This window comes from Coenobita brevimanus, chromosome 23 (assembly GCF_032717465.1).
Source record: "Coenobita brevimanus isolate Jiangsu-jjx chromosome 23, ASM3271746v2, whole genome shotgun sequence".
In the NCBI taxonomy this organism is placed as follows: Eukaryota; Metazoa; Arthropoda; class Malacostraca; order Decapoda; family Coenobitidae; genus Coenobita; species Coenobita brevimanus.
This window is the reverse complement of record NC_136976.1, coordinates 67,478,565-67,503,904: the sequence shown is the minus strand read 5'-3', so window position 1 is coordinate 67,503,904 and position 25,340 is coordinate 67,478,565. Positions and strand designations below refer to the sequence as shown.

General features: G+C 44.0%; 1 protein-coding gene across 1 annotated transcript in view; it reads right to left on the bottom strand.

Annotated features, from left to right (window-relative positions):
- Positions 1-11,820: 11,820 nt before the first annotated feature.
- Positions 11,821-25,340, bottom strand: part of LOC145393007 (uncharacterized) — a 75,171-nt gene continuing 61,651 nt past the window's right edge. The window contains exons 11-12 of the mRNA XM_080267324.1: positions 17,642-17,739; positions 11,821-12,052 (exon numbers count right to left, since the gene is read on the bottom strand). Coding sequence (XP_080123450.1) covers positions 11,942-12,052; positions 17,642-17,739 — 209 coding nt within the window. The 3' untranslated portion in view covers positions 11,821-11,941. The remainder of the gene's footprint in view (positions 12,053-17,641; positions 17,740-25,340) is intronic.

Genomic DNA, 25,340 nt, shown 5'->3' with positions numbered 1-25,340 from the left:
GCACAGACTATTATATTTTGTGTTTTGGTGATTAAAATATTTATTGTTCTAAAGGTATACAAAGTATATATACAAAAGGAGATGGGTCTTACCACACACGTTCTTCAGCAAATACAGTTGTATACAGTCTGTGGTTATAAACATGCCCTTTAGCAAAAGCATACGGGCATTTGTCGGAACAGGGAGGTTAGGAAGGGAACAGGTTGCATAGACATAATTATTCATCGTTAGGTCTTTAGAGAAGATAAAGAAGTTGTATGTTGCCTTCATGGATAAAGATAAAGCATATGGCTGTGGACAGACAAGGCATGCAGAAAATGATACGAATATATGGAGTAAATGGGAAGTTGTTGAATGCCGTGAGGAGAGGGTGCTAAGGCTGCTGTGTGTATGGATAGTGAAGTGAGTGAATTTTTCTGTTTTAAGGTTGGATTGAAACAGGGATGTGTCAAATTCAGGAAACTAATTTGCTACAGAAAGTCCCCCTGGGTTTTTGTGAGAGGAAGAGCTCACAATCCGAGATGAAATTCAGCTTCACTCTGGCACCATACTTTTATTCCAGTTCACCACACTCCATTTCATGTTCAACCGTTCAACGGCTGATGCAGCTCTGTCTTCCCTTGTGCGTTGGTGTTTGCTGGGTCCTTTATCATTCGTGAAACGCGGTGCTGTTTGCGCCACGCACCACAGGAATTGCCATCCAAGTTCGTTTCCCGTGTTTGAAATAGTTCCTGCCCTTTCCCGTCACTCTCCGAGGTCGAGACTATCACATGCTCCAATCGGTTCCATGATGTTGTAGGTGCGATCAAAAGGGCCAGGCCCTCGCGCTTACGGCAAAGGCTGCTTGTGGGTATTTTATTAAGCACACCCACACTCTACGGCTGCCTGGCAGGCACTGAGTATTTATTAATTTATCATCATTATAATCATCATCATCCGAACCTTCTTTCCCATCATATGGCAGGGTGAGGAGTAGCAACGTCCAGATCAAGTCCAGACAGCCTAAGTTTGCCCAGTTCAATGGGCCACACTTCCATTCACTCATCATTCAAGCCCACGGAATCCTGGCTCCATCAAATAGGCCAAAAAATCTATTCATTTATTATTCACTTATTTTCAGTTTAGTTCAGATGATATTGAAATACCCACCCGACGGAGCGACCCCTGGGAGGGCGCAACACCCACCCCAAGAGGAGGCCACGGGGAGGCTCACAGGGGCCCTGAGCCACACCGGCCCACATCCTCAGCTGCCATATGCCCCTCTTCCACTCAGCCAGACCCACGGGAAGTGCATCGTCCAGATGCATTACCCTCCGACCAGGACAGCACTCACTAGACTTGGGGTGGGCCTTTTTTTTTTTATACAGTCCCATGTAGGCCCTTGGTTGAAGAGTCCACCGGATCTGCCATCACAGGAGGAGAGACCATCGGTCCTCCTAGACCTACATACCCCAAGAGGAGCATTAGCACAGTAGAGACCACCGGACCTGCTGTAGAGTCCACCTGACCTCCCTCTTCTGCCACCCACCTTCGGGAGCAGGGGCTTTGGAACGTCCATCGGACTTCCCCCACCTCCAATCCCAGGGAAGGGAGCAGAGCCATGGTAGAGTCCACCGGACCTGCCACAGAGGGGGAATCCACCGGTTACCTCTCAACTGCGACTTTCCCCCGGCAGCAGGACAGCGGTAGAGTCCACTGGACCTGCCGCAGGAGCCAGAAGGTCCGTCAGACTTCCTCTTCCTGCTGTCCCCGGGACTGGTGGTGCTCCGGCAGAGTCCACCGGACATGTCAGGCAGAGGGAGGGGCCACCGGACCTCCTTCCTCCACTATCCCGGGAGGGGGCCAGGGTAGAGTCCACCGGAACTACTAGGTGGAAGAAGAGTCTGCCAGACCTCCTTCCATTGCCCCGGAGTGGAGTTCCGGCGGAGTCCATCGGACCTGCCAAGCTGAGGGAGAGACCACCAGTTGTTCCTCCTCCACTACCCCGGAGGGTCCCGGCGAAGGCGACGTCCCCGGCTTGGCCAGCCCCTCCAGAGGCCGAGCGAGATGCCCTTCACGCTCCCCCTGTACTACTAAGGGTGGAGATTGCTCCCCTACAGGACTCCTGTTGGAGAGTGTCTAGAGTGGACCTGTCATGAGTGTGGGTGTCCTGTTCTTGCAGCCGAGCCCCCGACGCCCTCAGCAGCTGTTGGACTCCCCGAGAGCGAGCGGCAGCAGATGATCTCTGACGGCCTTCCCCTCCTGGCGAGACCGCAGCCCCCGGACCTCAAGGGGCGCCCCAACGACCCCAGGCCCGGACCAGCCCGGACCCTCTACCAGGACTCCCACCACAGCCAAGGGCAGGCGCCGAGCCGCGCGCCTACTGGCCCTATTTGGCCCCAGTCCCGAGGGCCACCACACCCCTAAGGCCCCCACCAGGAAAGGGCCTCCCACCACGCCGCCCTCCAGCCTACACCAGACACCTAAATGTGCAGGCCGAGACCAGCGCCTCTCCCGAGAGCGCACCCCGGACGGCCCCCCTCCCACACCTGGCCGCCACGTGCACCTGCCTGTGACCTAGACTCTGTGTGAACCTTGTGTCTCAAATATAATGTACTGTGTTTTGTATTGTGCAAGTCCACTTGTAACGGGATGTATAAAAGCCTGCGTTGGTTAGAGGCAATGTGGGGATCCTCTCTTTGGCTCAGTGGTAACGTGTGCACGTATTAAGCGCGAGGGCACAGGATCGAATCCCGGCCAGACCAGTGATTATTTGTTAAGTTTCAGTTCAGTCCCTTACACTGGTTGGCAGCGGTGTGGGATGTGAGGCAAGGGCCTTGAGGGCAATGATGTTGTTGTACAGCCTTACATCCCGATGGTGAGCTGTCGGTGTGGTTCGAGGGCTTCCCTTAATGGTGGCCTCCAGTGTGCTACGGTACCACGTGTGTTCGAAACTGACCAAATTAATTACCAGAGGGAGAAAAGAGTGATGTAATGGGGTGTATAAAAGCCCGCATTGCTTAGAGACAATGTGGAGGTTCTCCCTCTGGCTCAGTGGCAACGTGCGTGCATATTAAGCGCGAGGGCCCAGGATCAAATCTCGGCCAGACCACTGTGATTAATTTGTCAAGTTTCAGTTTGGTCCCTTACACACTGTATGTTTATAAGGTAATATACGTGTAAGACTGGTTAGCCTGTGTTTGAGCCCTATTCCTTTGTTGCATGCTCTGTCCCGGTCCTGAACAAAAGAACCCAAGTCCAAGCCCGTATCTTGAGTTCAAGAAGTTGAACCCAGAATACGCTGCATAACAGATATTGTGAGACTACCTTTGTATATGCTTGCAGCTTTAGTTCTGTTTTTAGACAACATAGTGGAAAAGTTTGAATATAACGATAGCTTCACTGATGTATGAATGAGAAATGTTGCAAGAAGTTGTGCATCGTCTTGTGACCAGGACAAAGGTCAAAACAATGATCTGTGAACTCTAGCACCAGTCAGTCAGTCATAATCATAATGAGCATGAAAAAATATACAGGTGTGGATGGCAATGTACAGGTGGTGTATGCATGGAAGAACACATTAAAAAAGTGTAGCATTCCTCTTTTATAATTTCAGTAGTCAACATAATGACTGAGATGTCCGCCCCCACGGGAAGCCCAGGGAGGGGTTTCGCAACACCCACTCCAGGAAGAACCCACGGCCCCACACCCACCCCAGGAAGAGACCATGGGGAGGCGCATAGAGAGAGCGCACGGCCCAAGCGAGATGGGCCTACGTGCCCCATGACCCTGCACCTCTCTTCCCCTCGACACGGCTACCTGTAGAAACGCAGTCCCAGCCAAGTACATCACAGCCGGGCCAGCCCTCACCGGGATTGTGGTGGGATTTGTCTTGGAACCATCCCCGTGGTGACGACCACTGTACGCACCAGGCAGGAAGTGACGCCCACTGTACGCACCGAGAAGGAAGGGATGCCCTTCATCTGCCACCTCCTTAGGGAGCAGCCCTGCGGTGATGGCCACTGTACACACTTCGGCTGTTGTATCTAAGGCCCATAGACCTGCGGTGACAGCCACCGCACGCACCGGGCAGGAAGGGATGGCCACTGTACGCCCTTCGTTCATAGCCCTTGAGACTACCCCTTTGGAGGAAATCCCTGGCTCGGCCCACCACCCATCCAGAGGCCAAGTGGAATGCTTCTCTCTCTCTCCTCACAGATGCAGTCCTCCAGAGGAGTTGCAGCTAGAGGAGTTGTGGCGAGGGCCCATCACGAGCCCAGGGATCCACTCCCTCCACTGACAGACTCTACAAGGAAGGGATGCTGCAGGCAGCTCCTGACTTGGTCTGACCCTGTGGAGATCGCAGCCCCCAGACACCCAGGGGCATCCCTAGGACTCCAGGGCGTGACCTTCCCAGCCCCACTCACAGACGGCCCTCCTCCAGGAGCAGGCGGAGGCAAGCACGCCTGCTGGCCCTGTTCGGCCCCAGTCCAGAGGGACACCTACTTGGTCAAGGCCCCGCCAGGAAAGGGTTTCCCTCCATGCCGACCGGCAGCCCTGTCTGGACGACATCGTCCCTGGCAGTAGTCCCATGCCTCCTACGGGAGGCTACCTCTCACGACTGGGCACCACCTGTAAGCAGCCCAGCCCCACAGCAGCCCAGGTCAGGGTCTATCAGCCTGACTGTGTCCCCCTTAACCTGTATATGTGTATCATTATTGTACTATAAAGGTTGTAATTAAGGCAATATATGTGTATGGTTGGTCAGCTGAGTTTTTATGCCCTGTTCCTCTTGTTGTGTATTCTAGTTCCAGTCTCGAAAGAGAACTTCAGCTCAGTAGTTAATGTTCTAAGGACAAGAAGTTGGCCTAAGAACACCTAGCATAACAATGACAATGCCATAGGTGTGAAAGTCTGTGAAGTGCTTCATTAAAAAAAAAAAAAAAATGCGTGTGGTTTTGCTAATGGGTTGATCAAGCCATGTTATTTTCAAGGCTTGATTGCTGACTGAACATTATTCATTTCACTAGGCATACTGTGGTTGCTCTGTCAGTGTCCTCTTTCTGTTTCTGGATCCTGCCTTTCGGTGCCTATTTTGGGAAGAGTGGAATTATAGCTAATAATGTCACATTGAAGCAAAATTTTCATTTGCAATTGTCCCCAGTGTATTTCTGCCTTGGAATGAATGTAGATGTCCTTCTGACATTTAAAAAAAAAAAACTATAGTCATTCAGTAAACTAAGTCACAATATCAATGCGGGAAAATATGACAGCCCACTTAGAGCCTCGAGACCCGATAGAAAGTCTGGTACTGGACACTGGTTTAATAAGTAGCTGGGCATGTAGGTACCTACACCCAAGTGGTGAACATGCACATACAGCATCACCAACCATGAAATGATTCATTGCATTGTACAGTAGGTCTGCTGTCCCATCACAGGTGGGATCCACACTGTTCTCAGCCTCTCATACCCTGCCTCGGTTGTCAGACTGCCAACACAGCTCTGTTTGGAAGCAACGCCCTTTTATGTCACTTCCCTCTGTTGCCATAAGCACTTTTCCAAGTCAACCATCCCTAACTGCAGTTCTCAGGGTGCCTACCATCAAACCTCATCCTCACTCCCTTCTCACCACCAGCAACTAACACAACAAATTACACTGTGAAGGCTGCATAAGCCTAAAACCATGGCGTCTACTACCTCACGTGGGTACCACATCGAAAATTTGATTGCCCTTTTGCAGAAACACCATTCTCCTAAGATACTCATAATGTGGACAAGCATCCCAGCCTAGGGCGACTGGGGCAGTCATTGTCATGCATCTCTTCTCTGATATTACTGAATTATGGTGTCTACCTCTAGTTACGGCCACTCTCTAAAAACCTTGTCCTTCACCTCTCTTGTTTTCAGTGAGGTTTCAGTTGTCAAGGCTGTATAAAGAGCAGAGGGGTACCTTGAATCTGTGTTGTGAATTCTGGACTGGGAAGTACCTTTAATTCACCTCTCCTCCTAGCCCTACAAGTGATCTGTCTTACCAGAGCATAAACTTGGGCCTTATGGGTCCCTCATGAAGGTAATACAGGACTGGCTCTCACCATTTTTTTATTTTGATATGCAAGTCTACTCCATTCATCACAGTGGTTTCCAACTGTGGGGCGCACCCCCCTAGGGGGGCACGAAGAGCTGCCTGGGGGGGTGCAAAGGCTTGATAAAGAGGGTAATTATATTTGAATACTGTACTATGAATTATGATGGAATTCAGTAATTTCCAAATATGGGGAAAATATTTCAGATATAAGAAATCTAGTTATCTGAATATATGAACAATTTCAAAGATTAAGAATCTATGATACTTGTTGACATGTGCCAACTATGCCAGGAAAATACAGTATTTGAGGAAGGGGAGTGCAGGGACTGTGTCGCGTCAGTGATGGGGGGTGAGAATTAGAAAAGATTGGAAACCACTGATTCATCATATAGTTCTCGTGAAAGAAACAGGACTTCATTATTAACATAGGGTTCCTTCTGGTGTAGCCACTGAGACAAATGACTGTGACTGCATGGCTTACAACAGACCACAGCAGCTAAGAGAGGTCAACTGTGTAGATCACCAACTTTAAAGGTGAAGGTGGAGGCAGACACCACCAGGTGCTTGGCTGTGGTGCCCTTCTCTGTAACTTAGGCATTTGGAGCAAGTGTCCCCCCCCCCCCAATATCCTGGGATATGTGGCCACAGCATCCTCCTGGTTACCACTGTTACCTCCCCATGATGTTACCCTAAGTACTCATTTTACCTACCAAATCATAATGGATGGATGGACGCCCGAGTCAAGTGACATTAGCTGGCCTTACCAGGATTCAAACCCTGATGCTAATGGGCTGGCCGCAGCAATGAACTTTGAGCATAACACAAATGGAACCTCAGAGAGGAACCAAAATTACGTCACCAATCCTTTGTATTACTCTAACAAATTACAGCCTGCTATCAGTACTCTTACTGTACTTTCATTTTCCCACATAAGGATGGAGTGATTAAGATCCATAAAAATGGGAAAAAAGAAAGCACAGAAGAGGAAGAACTGGCAAAGCCATATCCGGTGAAATGGGCCAGATGTTCATTCACACATCATTCAAACCCTATAATTCTATAACTGGATTTGAAGTTGAGAATTAATGCTGATATGGGTATCAGTACACTGCACAATAGGTAACAAAATAAATAACACATATTCATAATATAAAATGTCATTTTAAAATGTCAAACTTAGTGGATTAAAGTACCAGGTGCCATGTGCCCTTGGCTACCCCCCATCTTCTACATATGACAACACTAAAAGAACCAACAACAAACCATAACATTACCAAAGACAGATTAAGGTTCTAATACTTGTATCATAAACATCAAAAATTTATTGAATCTGATATACATTACATTTCATCTATCTAACAATAGGGTAATTACAGCTATCACAGCCAGGCTTTGGCACAAGAGTGACTGTTAAAAGTGTAAAACTATCAACTGAAGTTAAATGATAGAAAAGATATGTGTTGAAGTCTTTCCAAGTCATTAACCCAAACAGTGGACACTCAACAAATGGATATAATGTAATGCATCACTTGCTATCTGCAATGTAATTAGAACACATGTACAGTAATAGCATGCTGTTGATGCTATAGCAGGTTTATCTGAATATCAACCCAGTGGATACCAGGAAACAAGCCACTTTAACCACGTGCTCCAAGATCTTTTGTTGAGGTCTTCCTGAAGGATTGTCTGTACTGTGATAGCCAGGTGCATGAGGTATATGTACTGTGGTGTTGGGGACTGTATTACAGTAAGGGCATAGTGGACTGCTTATGAGTTTTATTTTATGTTGGTACAAGTAGTAGAAAGTCTAGATACTTTAGTTCCACAGCAAATAACAACAAAACATCAAAATAATTGTTACTTTCCAGAGCATACAACATTATGATAAAGTGTGGCTGATTAATTTCACTATTGATGATTGGGCTGCCAAAAACTTGAGTGTCCACAATGCTGGGAGATAGTTTTTTTTGAAAAGTTAGGAACAACCATAGCTAGCAACATTTATTAATTGTGAATGTATTGCATCAGAAGAATTTAAAAAATGCAAAATTGATGAAGTGTGACTGATTAACATGATAAACAGTGATTGTACAGTTCATGTTGATGCTTCAGTGGGAAGATCACTCAGTATAAAACAAACATATCAAAATGACAAAAACCTGGATTACACTCAACCTTTACCTCCCCCCCCCCCCAAGATACCTTTACCAGAGAACATAAACCATTAATTATACAAACTATAATAAATTTTTTACATGCAAAATCACATGAGGGTGCACAGAAACTCAACAGGACTTGCTCCTCTCATTAAGAACTGAATGCAGTTGTCAAATCCACAATTTATCCAGGGTGCAGATCTGGATATTATTTATTGACCCACTGATAAAACAAAAAATCCATAAGCTTTACTTATACTTAAAAAAAAAAAAAAAAAATCAAAAAAAAAAAGCTCCACATTTAGAAGTACTCACTAAAGATATGTTTAAATATCTAATTGTGCCATATTTCATATTACAGTAAAAGTTAACTTCCTAGGGAGGCATAATGATCTGTGCACCTACTGGATAAAACATGAAATTAATGATACTCGCAAACATTTCCCAAGGCAAGTGCAGCAGTATGTTACCAACCAAACAAGTGAATAAACATGACACTAGTGCCATCAGAGGCTCGGAGGGCTAAGGCATCAAAATGTACACTTAATCTAACTAACACTGTATTTTAAACCTCTATAACCATTTTGTTAGGCATATTTCAAATGGTTAGTCAGAACTGTGCTATCAAGGGTTAAACAAAAGTGTGAAGAATACGAACATCAGTGCAGGCACCTTCTTAAATCCTTCACTCTGATGATAATTACTTTATTTTACTCTTGCTGTCACTGGATGACAATATTCACCTTAGGATACTTTTTAAACTGGGAAGCTTGTATACAGCTTTCATAAACCCTTTCACTACTTGGGTTTTCTCTTATGCTAAACAGAATCATCTGGTAATGATCAGAATATGATAAGTAGTACACCACCAGAGTGAAGGGATTGGTGGAAACCCTGGGGGAAGAGAGGGTCCAGGCATAACTGAACTATGGGTACTCCTCATTATCACTGTGCAATGTGTTTAAAAATGTCACAAAAATATTTTTTCCTTACAACTCCACCTGTAAACTGGTGGAAACTGGAAAATCAGCCTTATAGGAGGCCATGGACCTTTAATGGGGAATTTTTCAGTAAGTTACTGTGACTTTTAAAAATTATACAATATTTAATAATAGTAAAAATAAAAGTGACAAGTGGGAGGTCTTCATGATCAGTAACAAAATAATATTGTACAGCACGCTCTTATTTAACGATGAAGATATGTTTGAAAAATCCATCGCATAATGATATATTGTAATCTCTCAATTATCTGTCCTCATAATATCTGACCTATCGCAACATCTGGCGCTTTCTGCTCAGTTTTATTACAACAATATCTGGCGAAATTAGGCAATATTCGAATAAGAAATGGGAAGCAATCAGTGGTACTATGTATTTTTCGGTGGCAACGTGTATCATCCAGCTTAGACACCGGACCCAATAGGCATGCAAGCAGACCCCACAGCACAGCAACACACACTGCCCAATCACAATGTGTTGTGGGAATGACCTACCCGACGTGCCAAGCCAACCATCGCCCTCTCATTCCTTCCATTGGATGCTGTATAGTGAGGCTATATCTGTGTCTTGTGAATTTGTGACCTATGTGGTGGCAACCCCCCCAGTGCTGTGGCTTTGCCTGTGGTCCCTTATGCCTTGCTCGTTCCTGTAATGCAGTGAATTCCTTTGTGGTACCTCTGTGCTCCATGCCCAAGTGCTCTGAATACTGTACCTTAGTTCTGCATGATGGATGAGTTTGTGGTTTTTATGGCAGTGCCAGCACTAGTTGAGATTGATTATGATTATATTATGTACTGTATTACTGTACAGTACTATATGTACTGTATCAATACTGTATTGTATTTTATGCTTGATTTTACCACCAAAAATAAGTCTATGAACAAGTTTCCAGCTCATCTAAACTGGTAGTTATTTTCACTTACATGCTGCTTGAACTCCAACACCACACTACTGTTCCATCACAGACACTAATATACCAAATTGTAATGAGTGCAAAGACCACCCTGGAACAAACAAATTACTGTAGATTCGTGTGTAGGCAATTGTGTACGCAAAAACAGTAACTGTTTATTCACCAGTGAGACTTCAGACAGGATCATAATGATTGTATGCCAAAATTCTATCATACACTGAAGAGGTCCCAACTTTTTCAACACTGTATAAGCGATTCATCACATACTGGTTAATCATATAATGAGGATCTGCTGCACCTTTTTCTTACAACTTTTACTGTAAAGTAACAAATCAGTATTACAGGTAGCAAAGGAACAGTAATAGGGATATGTTCTGTAGCTTACTGTGGATATAAAGGGGAGAAAATAGGGAGGAAGGGATGCGGGGGGCCATATAATGAGGACATACTGTAATATTGGTACCACTGCAAATCTGTTTTGAAATGCGATCATTCCAAAATATATCAAATAGCAGACTGAAAACGCTGTAAAGTTGCTGCCAAATATTGATCCACTGTATTAGAATGATTACGAGACGATAAGCAATAACTATCAAAACCCAAACGTGTAATCTTCAATGTCCATTGGGCTTTCAGAATGTTATGCAAGAGTTTTACCATAAGAAGTGGACTGATATTGTTGCCCACAACTGTACGTGGCCTTACGTTCTATGGCAGTGTTCTGTTGTAGGGTGCCCAAATGAGGACCCTATGCTAACCAGGTAAGAAGTACAGTACAGTAAAGTACAATAATTATACAAATATATATATTATCAATTAAAGACGAAATACTTCTCTCAGCTTGTATCAAAATCTCACTATAACAATTACTAAGAAACAGTATAAAAGCTTTTATACTTACCAGTAAAAATAACTAGTACCATGGTAACCTGACACAGGGCCTACAAAATGCACATAAAATATGACAAGCACTCATCCCAGAAAATGAGGTAAATAAAGCAAATATATTATGTAATGGAATCAGATGTGAACACTAACTTCAGTATCAAATCTGGAAATGTCCAACTTATCAACTTACCCCATATGCATTGCCCCACATCACTGAGGAAACACTTCTCAAAATAAAATTATATATAGTATTTAGGTATTATGCATTCAAAATATCATTTTCCTCATACTATCTTTCCAGTGTATCCAAGATCCCTTTAATTTCTTCTTGTACCTGATAATACTTATAAACATACCAGTACTCACATCCTGGTTGATGTATCTCATTCTTAGGATAATGCCATCTTCTTTCATTTCATTACAATCTAAATTTACAAATTAAAACCACTAAAAAATCTTAACAATTAGCTACTGATACCATAATAAAAACACTGGAGAAGAAAATGAGATCAATATCATAATACAATTCACAGCTATACAGCTACAAGTATAAAACAGAAATAACTATTTTTTAAATAAAAAAAAAATCAAGAATGTATTACAACAAAGAAAAGAAGATATAAGTTGTGTGCAGAAGGGAAAATCAAAGCAGACTATAGTAATGTAGAAAAAGGATAGAGCAATAAGAAAGTCACAACCATGGTTTATACAAAAAAATATTTGTAACTAAAATATGAGTTTGTAAACAAATGCAATAAATTTTAATATGGTAATTAAATGTAATGTCTGTTACAAAAGTATACATAAAAATGTTAGAACCTGTAAATAATAATAAATTGTGAAAATACAAACACAGCAAAAAATTTAAATTAATGAATAACTATTGCAAAGTTGGTAAATTCATTGTGGAGCTAAGTTATCACTCAAGGTCACGGAGATTGATGGTTGACTGAGGATCAGTGGATGGGTCAGAAAGAAGGTCATGTCCCATCAGTGTCTCTTGGTACAGCTCACTGGCAACTCCATCATCCTATGGAGAGACAACATATGCAATAACACTCTCATGCTTCTGTGATTCACTTGATTTGAATAAAATCATCCGGTGTTAACTGAAACAGAATACAGTACTACAGCTGTTCCAACAGTGAGTGGACTTATGTTACTACCAGTATTAAATACTCTCAGGTTTCCATGGCTTACACTCGGTTGAATTAACTCATGTGACAATGGCTGAAATAAATACTACAGCTGTCCTGACAATGAGAGCGATATAGTACACTGTAATTCCCAATATCCTAATACCAAAACCAAATTCCTACAAACAACAGTTTTCTGAGAGAGAGAGAGAGAAGGGGGGGGCTACATACATACATATATATATATATATATATATATATATATATATATACATGCTCAAAACCTATCACATCGAGCCGACGGACAAAGGGTTCAGTTCAGTGCAATTCCTGCAAGAAATGGACCCATTACACCTGCACAACACTTGCATCTAGCAAGCATTACACAAACACCTGGAACTGCTCCTTATGCCCCTTCCCCCCACCCACAAACCCCCCTACCAATCCTACTCCTACTTCCTTCACACCTCCACAGTCAAACCCACCACGCCTTCCCACACCATCCAGTCCCCCAACTCCTACCATTCCAACCTATCCTAATCCACCTCAACCCATACCTCCATTACAACCTCCTCCTACCCCTTCCCCTCCACCCACACCCCCATCCCACCATGCTGCAGCAGCCAATACACATCGCACACACAAAATAAACATCCTTCAGTTAAACATAGATGGCATAAACACCAAAAAACAAGAACTCACACAATTCATCAAACAACAGAACATACACATTGCCATCTTACAAGAAACAAAACTACACAGAGCACAGAAAACACCGACATTTCATAACTTCACCACCATTCAACAAGACCGGGCCGACAGCGATGGCGGTGGACTCATCACCCTGGTACACAACTCCATCAACTTTGCAGATACCAGTGCACACACAAAGTCACTTCTCCCCCAACATGACACCACAACAAAAATAGTCAGTTAAAATACGCACTTGTAACATATCACACACAACAATCGCTAACACATACATTCCTCCCCAATCGTCCCCCACAGTACCACACAGATACACCACATCACTAACATACCCAACATCATCCTGGGTGGTGATTTCAACGCCAAGTCGTCAGCCTGGCATGTCAACAACCCTGACACAGACAGAGGGCTGGTACTACAATCCCAGACAGATCATCTTTTCATACTGAACAATCTAGACCAACATACCCATATCCCACACCATGCCCTCTTCCTCCCATCATCTCCAGACATCACCTTCTTCTCCGCAAACCTTGCCCCCACTAAATCATGGAGAGTGGTCAAAACCCTAGGTTCTGATCACCTCCCAATCATCATCACTACCAAAATCAAAATCACCCCAGCTGGCCACAAACACACATACACTAATTATAAGACAGCCAACTGAGAGGCCTTTGTAACTGAAACAGAACAACATTTTGAAACACTAAACAGTACACCCATCACAAACATCAACACCGCTGTGCACACTTTCAAAACAATTATACAAAATGCAGACAAAAGACACATCCCTAGAGGCAATGGCAAGAGACACAACCCCAACTTCACACCAGAAATTCAAGGCCTCATCAGACAACGGGACACACTGCGACACTCCCCAACACCCCACACACAAAACACCATATAACAAATACAAGAACTCAACACTCAAATAAACAAAAAAATATCAGAACGGCAAACACTAAACTGGAAAACTTACCTCCAAACACTTGACCACAAAACATCAGCAAACTCTACAAAACACTAAACAGCATCACACTTTCCAACAGCAACACCACGCAATCACACACTGCCATCACAACAACAGACATCATACCCTCAAACAGACAAGCAAACTCTCTCATCAATCACTTTTCACAAGTCAGCCATCTAAACCCCCATCACAATGACCGACGTATCATCCGACGTAAGAGACAGTTCCCCACAGACCCAGACTACGCACATTTCACTTACAACCAGACGAAGCACATCATTAACAACCTCAACCACTCATCTGCCTGTGGACCAGACAACATATGCAACATTCACCTTAAACACCTTGGACCACAAGGGATACAAGCACTCACCAACATATCAAACTACAAATACTCACACAACATAATATCCAACATCTGGAAGCATGGCATTATCATCACTATCCCTAAACCCAACAAAGACCCCACGTTACCTTCCTCACACCGCCCCATCACACTCCTCTGCACCCCCTCCAAAGTCACTGAACGACTAGTACTACAACTAGTTACACCTCACATTCCCCTAGTCCAGTCACAACATGGCTTTAGGGCACTACACTCCAAAAACACCCTTCTTACAGACCTTACACAGAGAGTTTACAATGGCATGAATTCAGCTAGGCCACTACACAGAACACTCCTAATCACACTAGATATTAGCAAAGCTTTTGATGCCATCCCCCACCACAACCTCACAAACAAAATACTCAACACAAACATGCACAATAACACAAAAAGATGGCTGGCGAACTACTTAGCAGGCAGATGTGCACACGTAACAGTTGCCAGTCAGTCTTTGAACATCAGAAACTTCACAAACGGTGTCCCCCAAGGATCTGTTTTGTCCCCTACACTCTTTAACCTATACATGCATGACATACCCACACCCCACACACCACAGATACACATAGCTTCCTATGCAGATGATATAACACTTACATGTACGCACCAAAATGCAAACAAAGCTGCACACATCATTCAACCTTACCTCAACACACTACACAAATGGTTCACCACAAACAGGCTCAAAATATCCCCAGCCAAATCTACAGTGACCCTTGTCACAAACGGGACAGCAGAACACAGTCACATTCCACACCTCACCATAAACAACACTCCCCTACCACACACACACACACACAAAATCCTTGGTGGAACATACAATACATTAGTGTCATTTAAACAACACATCACAAACATTAAAAATAAAATAACACCAAGACTCAATGCTCTGAGGTCACTTGCCCAAACAACATTCGGACACAACGAAGAAACCACCACCACGGTATACAAACAATACATACGTTCAGTGATGAATCATGCAAGCCCTGCCTGGGTTTCTAACCTCACCAAAACACACTACAATACTCTACAGACTAAACAGAACAAGGCCCTAAAAATGATCACAGGCTGCACAGCTACTACACCCACAGACCACCTACACCAAGAAACCAAAGTCCTCAAAGTCAAGGATCACCTAGACATGAGAGGCACCCAGTTTCTTGCTGCAGCCTTCACAAACCCACAACATCCACTATATTACATGGCAGCACATCCACCCACACCAAGGAACATCAAAACAACACCCAGCACACGATACCATACACAAATACTGTACTGTCATCTCTCTCCCCTCGCCCACCTCAGACCAGCTTCCAGAAGCATATCCACACTCAGATCACTCGCTGCTCCATTCAGTCACTTAAAGACAACACACAGCTGCATGCACGACCTACTGATATCCACCCTTCTGAGTCCTATCTCCCTCGTGAGGACAGGGTCCACCTGGCCAGGCTGAGATGTGGGCACCATCCAGCCCTCTTAAGCTACCAAAAAAGGCTGGATGACTCCATCGCTGATGCCTGTCCAGGATGCAACACAGCACCCCATACTATTAAGCACATTAGGACGGAACAAGGCATTCTCAAAAGTTAACAAGGAAGGGAACCCCGGGGTAGCGACCTATGAGCTTCGCGACTATGAGCAGATGGGCAGAGGGCAGTATGCTTAGTACCCTTCCAGAATAAACCTTCACACAGGATCCCTGGGAGCTAATGGGTTAAGCACCGGCAAACCTATCAGTTTCTTTAACCCATTTGCATCCAGTGTCCTCAGTACAGGATAGAACTGAGCATTCTCAAAAGTTAATATAAAGAAGGGAACCCTGGGGTAGGGACCTATGAGTTTCACGACTATGAGCCGACAGGCAGAGGGCAGTACGCTTAGTACCCTTCCAGAACAATCCCTCATACAGGAACCCTGCGAGCTAATGGGTTAAGAGCAATTCTCAGTTCCCTAGATAACTGTATCTTCCATCCATCTGGCTAACAGCAGTAAGAGGGCTGTCACTCTGTAAAATGTGCCAAGTGTAGTAGTAACCAGGTCTTGACATAATCATCATCTCCACCACCACCATCTAAATACTGTACAACTAAAGGGATCTATCAATCATGAGGGATGCCTTCATGCTACAGGACCAACATAAATGGTGGCACTCCACTGTCTGGTTTCGTAACTCCCTCCTTATCCTCCAAAAGGACACTGGTAGACTACAGAAGAAAGGCATATTCAACCTACACTCCACTGGCTTCACACTCTGATGACCCAGGGGCCACAAAAACAACAAACTTCAAAAACTTTTCTCTACCTCACAAGTACAAACAGAGCTTTTTTTTTTCCCCCTTCTTTTTTTTAGATGCACTTCACAAATTCTGTGCCTCCAGGTTGGTTGTTCTCTCATCTACCTGGTGAAGGAGTGCAACTCTTGCCAAACGTATCTTCACATATGCTTCATCCATCCACTATGATCCTTTGTTAGTTCTTATTGGTCTGTCAACACCACCTTCCACCTTTGTACACACCTGCGTCCTTCACTATTTCACTCTTCCCTGCTTCAGTATCAGTACTGACACAAAAACTCATGAACAATTCACAATCCATCACCCTTCCCTGTTTCAGCACCAACACAAAACACAACTCATAAAAAATCCTTTACACCCACACTGTAATGTCGTTCCCCACACCACAGCACACCTCACGAATCTCACCATCACAACATAGATGATCCTTTAACTTAACCTCAACACAAGATCTCTGGGAGCACCTGACTGAAGTCATTATTACCTGCAGTCCACTGATTTTTGTCCGTTGAGCTTGGGGTTGCAACAACTACTACTAATGCTCTACTGATCATGCTTTACAGGTCCCGATGAGCTACTAATACTGGTACGTAGGGGCAAAAAACATCCCTATCTGTTTCTGGAGAAGGCATCCACTCCCACCCAGTACTCCTAGCATAGATAAAAGTGTGTTTTTTTCAGTATTGAGTGCAGAAGTACTTGCAGACATCTGGATCAAGAACTGTAAGTGAGAACCTGTATGCATAAGAGATGGAAAGCTTGGCAAGATATAAACATATAAGAATACAAGAACGGACATACAACTGCTGCAGCAACCTATTAAACATCCACCTCAGGTTGACCCAAACCCAGCTCACAAGGACTGGCAGATGCATATGACACTTATCCAACCTTTTACTATAGTGGTAACATACTAATTACACTACAATCATGGATTATTTCCTATTATATTACTACTTTTGGCAATAATGCCAGAATGATACAAATAATTCTGTACCTCACTGCACAAGATATGCTGTTAACAGCTCTCTTTTCCTTGTTTCATCTTACTGCATATCATATTTAGGTGGGAATTAAGAGTGATGATGATGATGAAATGCTACTTATATGATAATGCTCTTACCTGTAGGAGAGGAGGCTGGAGGTGTGAGGTGGCAGGCATAGTCACTGCTGAGGCTGACAGAACCACGTCATTGGCAAAACTCACCACTCCCTCTCCACCTTGATAAAAGATTACAAGATACTATAACAGGGCAGGAAAATTATTCAGCTGAACTCACAGTCCAAATTTTAAAAATCTGACTGCAAACACTTCACCACTGAGGCTTCTACAGTGAAGTAACCTCCAATTAAAAAGAAAAACATGCAGGAGATTCAGAAGGAACATTAAAAATAAATTAACCATCCATCCATTATACCTTTTCTGCATCACTGGAAGGCCAGGAACCCAGAACTAGGCTACTAAGACAAAACATTTAAGATGAGTGACCAAACGCCTTCTCCTGAGCAGAACGAGGTAACCTTTAAACACGAACCATCCCTTGGATTTAGATCCATGTGGGCCACATCCAGTTGGAAGTGTCTCAATAGATCACCAAGTGTCAGTTAGCTGCAGTACTCTCTCCCTTTTCACACGGGTTACGACACAGATTCCCCCGAATACCAAATTTCAGTGAATACTGTTCATGCCCCCAAAGGGACCCTGTAGTAGCAATACATATATGGTTGCCTAACAACCCTCTGCACCACCAGACTTTAGACCACATACTGTGCTGTATATAATTTTATAACTCATGCTAATAATAACTGTCCGTATAGCATTCAGAATTAATCATGAAGTATTTCTCTTCCCTCTTTTCTTATGCTCTGAACGTCCACTTTTGTTAATTTGCACTTGAGCAATTGTATTTATATTTATCATCAACCAATTAGTTGCCATCAACTCATCATCATCATCGTCATCTTCTATTCCTGTGTTGCACTATGAGGAGCATAGGAGCCCAGGGCTAGGCAGGTTGGTCCTGACATTTAAGATGAGAGTAACCCGCCTAACTCATTCCTGAGTTACACTACATGAGCAATAAACCCCAACCACCCCTTGCATTTAAACCTGTACAGGCTTAATCCAATTGGAGCACCTTAATTACCCACTAAACCATCAGGTGCCATAACTTGGTTATATGGTTATCACCCAGCATAGTGCAGTAAATGGTTTCCTGGTGTATAGGAAACCATTTGACTTGTCACTTGGTGTAGAGTCACCCACAGACAGAAGGATGAGGGAAAAAAAAGAATGAAGGAAGGAAAGACAGAAAACACACAACATGAATAGTAACAAAGGTGTACAATACTCTAAACGGGAGGGGGCAGGGAGGAGGTAAGCGGACAGCATACTACAGGGGGTGGGGGGTGGGGGTGGGGTGGGGAGAGGCCTGGAGGGGTGGTATGGGGGTATAGAGGTGGGAGACAGACACCACAAGAGAGAGGACAGGCAGCGTGGGAGAACAGGGATGTGGAGGGTGGGTAGGGGAGATATAACCTTCCCCAGGGAGACAGAGCGAGAGGAAAAGGGGGGGGAACCACAGTGGCGTGATGGAGGATGGTGGGGGAGGGGGACAGAAGGGAGAAGGAGGTGGTCAGAGGGGAGGGAGGGGGAAAGGGAGCAAAGGTATTGGAGTAGAGGAAGGTGGCGAGAGGGCGGTGGGGGAATCACCCCCCCCCACCATGGGCAGGGGCTCAGATCCTCCCCTCTCCCTATTCAGGACTTAGTTCTCATTGGTTTACATTGATATACGTCACAATCGGGCCGAAGCCTAGTGTCCACAGTTTTTTACAAAGGCTCCTCTATCGATCACACTTGGCATCCAGCGAAATCCTGGAAAAGGATCAATCAATCCTGTTACTACTTTAGGGGTTAATATCCCCACTGTTCACCACTACCCTTCCTTCATCATTCTTCACACACAGCACACCTGCGATATCCCTATTCTCCTTCTTCATCTGATTTGCCACCTTAAACATTATATTCCTTCTCTCCACACGATTTAGGTTACCAAGTAAAAGTCTGTGCCTCAGACTTCACCCTGTAAACCTGTTTTCTAGCCCTACATTTGGCAGCCAAGTATTCCTCTCTGTTACCACCCTTCTTCCATTCTCAGAAAAGCCTTCTTTTCTCATTAACTGCAGCTTCTACACTCTCATCCTACCACCATGTTACTTTATGTCTTGGTGGGCCCATTGTCCAACCACATACTGAATCAGTAACTTTCATATGGTTGCTCTTGAGGCATCTGTACTGTTCATTAACACTTCTACACATCTGTCGATGTCTCCCTGTTCAGACACCAATCTCCTCTCCTTATAGAAGGCATCCCTTACTGTTTGGTTTTCAGCTTCCATATTTTCCTCCTAGGTGCACAGGTCCTCTTTTTCATAACTCACTCCTTAAGCACCACGTCACATATCAACAACCCGTGTTGTTGCACACACTCCTCACTCCCTATAACTTTAACATCCCTCACTAACTTCCTATCAGGAAATAGTCTATCTGGTTACCATTTCTCCGTAACTCATAGGTAATCAACCTGCTCTCTCTTTTCCTCAAATATGTGTTGCACACAATCATGATCATTGTCCCCCAAACTCAAGTATCCTTTCCCCTTCCTCGTTTCTTGTACCATATGCACCTCCCCCATGCACTCCTTCATATCCTTGAGCTGCTTCACCCACATGACCATTTAAGTCCCCTCCCAAAACTACAATTTCTTCATCCCCCATACCACTTACTACATACCTGAGGAGTGGACTGTAGCACCAGTCGAGCAAGGCAGTACTCCCAAGGTGGATGGAACGCTGACAACAGGGAGAGCTGAAGCTCACGTTTCATCAGCCCTCGGGACTAGTTCCTGACCATCCCCCTTGGCTGAACTTTTTCAGTACAGTATCTCAACAACACAGAAAGTGGGCCAGCATGCTCTCCAAGACAAGTTTTTCTAACTGTCAACACCAATCTACATGCACAGTACACACTACACTTCCTTTTCAAAATCAAAAAAGAAAAATGGTTCAATCAAATCTGGCCTCAGCATCCGGGGGGAGGGGGGGACGACCATAAATTCCCCCACTATCCGCCCCTCTCCCGGTGACGACTCAGACAGATGCCTGGAACCACTGTCTGACTCACTTCTTCATATCTGCAACATTTGCAGCCTTTCCTCTAACTTTTTCTCTGTTGAACATCACCTCTCCTCCTCTAAACCTCCCTTTCTCTTCCTTACTGAGACTCAGCTGTCTGAGGCAACTGACAGCAAACCCTTTTCTGTTTCCTCCTACTTTATACTCATTTCAAAGCCAAAGGTGGCTGTTGTGTATATGTGCGCAATGATTTATCATGCTCTCATGTTCCTGAACTTGATTCTTCTGAATTCTCTACTCACTGGCTTCGGCTTTCTTGTCATTCTCTGACTTAATATATCTGTGCTCTTTACTTATCCCCTAATTCTAATGACTATGAAAAATTCTTCAGCTATCTTACTTCTATGGTGGAACACATTCTATCCATTTCTCCATTCTCTGAAATCTCCATTCTAGGAGATCTCAATGATCACCACTACCTTTGGCTCTCCTCTCCTATCACTGATCCACCTGGTGAACAAGCCTACATCTTTTCTATCATTAATGACCTAGAGCAGCTTGTACAGCACCCTACCCATATCCCTGACCGCCCTGGAGAAAGCCCCAACATATTTGACCTCTTTCTTACAACTAATCCTTCTGCTTACACTGTTAATCTTTTCTCTCCGTTGGGCTGCTCTGATCACTAACTAATTACCTCGACCTGTCCTATTGCTCCGGTACGGCCTGCAGACCCTCCAAAGAAATGTTGACTGTGGCAATTTGGGGCTGCGGATTGGGAAGCCCTCAGGCAGTACTTTTTTTAATTTCCCTGGAATGATTATTGCTTTCATGGCCGGGTGCCATCTGAGTGTGTACTGCGCATTACGGAGGTTATTCTCTTGGGCATGGAAGCATACATTCCCTTCTCATATCCTTTGACTAATGCAAGAAAGCCTTGGTTTAATCACGCTCGTTCTAATGCTGTCCGCAACAGGGATAGGGCCTATAAAAGGTACCAGAACCAACCCACCCCTGAATCACATCCTGCTTGTTTCTGCTCGGAATTGTGCTAAAGCTGTTCTTCGCTCAGCTAAAAATAATTTCATCCGTACTAAATGCTAGGTGGGAGCGCTCACCATCCACTCACCCAATGTAGTGCTGCTCTCGGGTGTCTGCCCTTTCCGATCCATCCTTCTTTCCTTCCATCTTCTTCTGTCTTTCTTTCCTTCAGTCTTTCCTCGTCTTTCTGCCTACGGGTGACTTTACACTCCCTCTTCTGTCTTTCATTCCTTCATTCTTCCTCGTCCTTCTGCCTGTGGGTGACTCTACACTGAGTGACAAGCCAAATGGTTTCCAGTACGCCGGGAAACCATTTACTACGCTGGGTGGTAACCATATAACCACATTTTGGCGCCTGGTGGTTTAGTAGGTAATTATTGTGCTCCAATCGGATTGAGCCGGTGAAGGTTTATATCCAAGGAGTGATTGGGGTCTACTGCTCACGTAATGCCACTCAGGGATGAGTGAGGTCAGTCACTCTCATCTTAAATATCAGGACCAACTGCCTAGCCCCAGGCTCCTACACTCCTCATGGGGCAACGTAGGATTGGATGATGGATGGATGAATGGACTAAATGCTCTCAACTCTCCAACTCGAATTCTTCCTGCTCCTTCTGGCACCTTGCCAAAAACCTTTCTAACAACTTTACCTCATCATCCTTCCCTCCTCTTTACTATTCTGATGGCTCTGTAGCTATTTCTTCTACTGATAATGCAGCTCTCTTTGCTCAGACTTTCTCCTCCAATTCCACCTTAGACGACTGCGGTGCTGTTCCTCCATCACTTCCCCCCTCTGACTTCCTCATGGCTGACATTAAAATTTCTTCAGCTGATGTATTTTCTGCTATCACTGGCCTTAATACTAACAAGGCATATGGACCTGATTAAGTCCCTCCTGTTGTCCTCAAGAACTGTGCTTACACCCTGCCTAGGTAAACTCTTTTGCCTCTGTCTGTCAACTTGTACCTTTCCTTCTTGCTGGAAGTTTGCTCTCATTCAGCCGGTCCCAAAGACGGGTGACCATTCCCAATCCTCTATCGTCCAATTGCTTTAACATCCTGTGTCCCAGAAGTTTTCAAGTCAATTCTTAACAGAAAAATTTCAAAGCATCTTTCCTATCACAACCTTCTTTCTGATCGTCACTATGGGTTCCGTCAGGGACGCTCCACTGGCGATCTTCTCACCTACCCTTCAGGCTCCCGGTCATCCTCCTTTCGGGACTATGGCAAAAGCTTTGCCATCACACTTGACATCTCAAAGGCATTCGATCGAGGCTGGCATAAATCTTTAATTTCCAAACTGCCCTCTTACAGTTTCTATCCTTCTATCTGTGCCTTCATCTCTAGCTTCCTTTCTGGTCATTCTATAGCCACTGTTGTAGACTGCCATCGTTCTTCTCCTAGATTTATCAACAGTAGTGTTCCTCAGGGCTAAGTCCTATTACCGACTCTCTTCCTTTTATTCATCAATGACCTTCTAAGCTGTACATCTAACCCTATCCACTCGTACGCTGATGATTCCACCCTTCACCTTTCCATTCGGTTCCCGCAACATCCATCTCAGCAGTTACTTCAACAAAACAAGGGTTGAGGCTAAGGCAAACCTAATGTCTGACCTGGCTCGTATCTCTGACTGGGGTAAAAATAATCTTGCTGTTTTTAATGCATCAAAAACTCAATTTTTACACCTATCAACTCGACATAATGTTCCACAGGAGTACCCACTGATGTTTAATAATATCCAGCTAAAGCCTGCATCATCCTTGAACATGCTTGGGCTTTCAATCACTTGGGACTTATCTTGGAAAGATCATATTGCATCTCTTATAAAATCAGCTTCCAAGAGATTAGGCGTGCTAAGCTGACTTCGTACCTTCTTTACCCCTGCACAGTTGTTGACTTTATACACGAGTTCCATTCACCCCTGTGTAGAGTACAACTCTCATGTGCTGGGAGGCTTCCCACATACAGCTCTTCTCAATAGGGAGGAGTCAAAGGCTTTTTGTCTCATCAACTTTCCTTCTCTTACTGGCTCCCTTCAACCTCTGTCTCTTCACTGCATTGTTGCGTCTTCATCTCTTTTCTATCACTACTTCAATGGTCGCTGCTTTTCTGAACCGTCTGGTTGCATCCCTCCACCTCTACGACTCACCCGTCTAGCAACAAACTCTCATCCCTTTTCTGTCCAACTCTCTAATGCAAGAGTAACTGTTACTCCCAGTCCTTCAATTATGCAACAGGTCAACTCTGGAACTGTATCCCTCCGTCTGTATTCCTACTTTCTATGATCTCCAGTCTTTCAAACACAGTGTGTCCAGACAACTGGAAATGAATGGATCTTGAATTTGGCTCTCTTTTGGATTGTTTTTGTTTTTTGCTTGGAAGGAATGGTTTGTGGGTCCCTGGCCTTTGGTTCCTTCTTTCTTGCATTAAAAAAATATACATACATGTTAAGTCATCCTAACTCTATCCTTCTCTACCTCATTCAAGCCTGCCTGTGAAACATACAAAGATATAAATACAACCATTTTCCTACCGAAAAAATTTTTCAATACAGTAATCCCGCATTTTTTGCGGATTTTTTGTCTACGGTTTTGCCCTCTCGCGGATTTTCTTAGCATAAATAAGTTCAACAAAAATATCCTTGAATATACAGAAAAAAAAAAAAAATTTAAATTCCCGCAGCTTCCAATTGTAGCGCGGTAAACTCACGCCACCCTCTGTCCCTTTCCCGTGGCCCCTCTGCCAGTGTTACCATATCTAGCATAATTTTATTCTTTTAGCATAATTTTGATCAAATTTTCGAGTCTGGAATATTTTTTAGCATATTAGAAGTTTAGAATCATTCTAGCATAATTTAGAATGGAATGGAATATTTTCAGAATAATTTTATAAAAGCTACAAATCAGAGAGAGAGAGAGAGAGAGAGGGAGAGACGAATAAGGTAAGATGTTTGAATAGTTGGTTACTTTCAGTTTGGGCTTGGGTTGGATTAGGTTAGGTTAGGTTAGGTTGGATTAGGTTAGGTTAGGTTAGGTTAGGTTTTAGGTTAGGTTAGGATAAGTTTGAGCTTTGTACTTTACCCATGAAACCTAGGTTTTTCCGATGGATTTTGGTATGATTCATTCGATTTTCAGCTTCATTTCAGTCGGAAATGACCATTTTCTGTGTTTCCCCCCCTCCCTATAACCCCCGATTCCCCAAAGATCCCTCATTATTTCAGGGGGATGGGGGGGGTCATATATCAAAATCTGGTTATTTCCGACGGAAATGATGCTCAAAATCGAACGAATCACATCAAAATCCATCAGAAAAACGTAAGTTTCGTGGGAAAAAGCAGTATGGGTAGATATCGATATTTATCCTCTTACTGTATGTAGGTTCATTTTAATATTTTCATAGTAAACAATACATAATTAATATGTTGCACGAATATGTATAGAATTTTATCATTTACCTTCAAGTTAGCATAATTCATTTTTTACTTGGAACAAATATGCTCAATCTAGCATAATTTTTTCATTGCCCTAGCATAATTTCGTTGTTTGGATATGGCAACACTGCTCTCTGCCCCGCATTCTTCAGTCCATGCCTGCCTGCCGTAAGTGGATGTTGTGGTTGTAACCACACTATGATATGAGCCTCTTG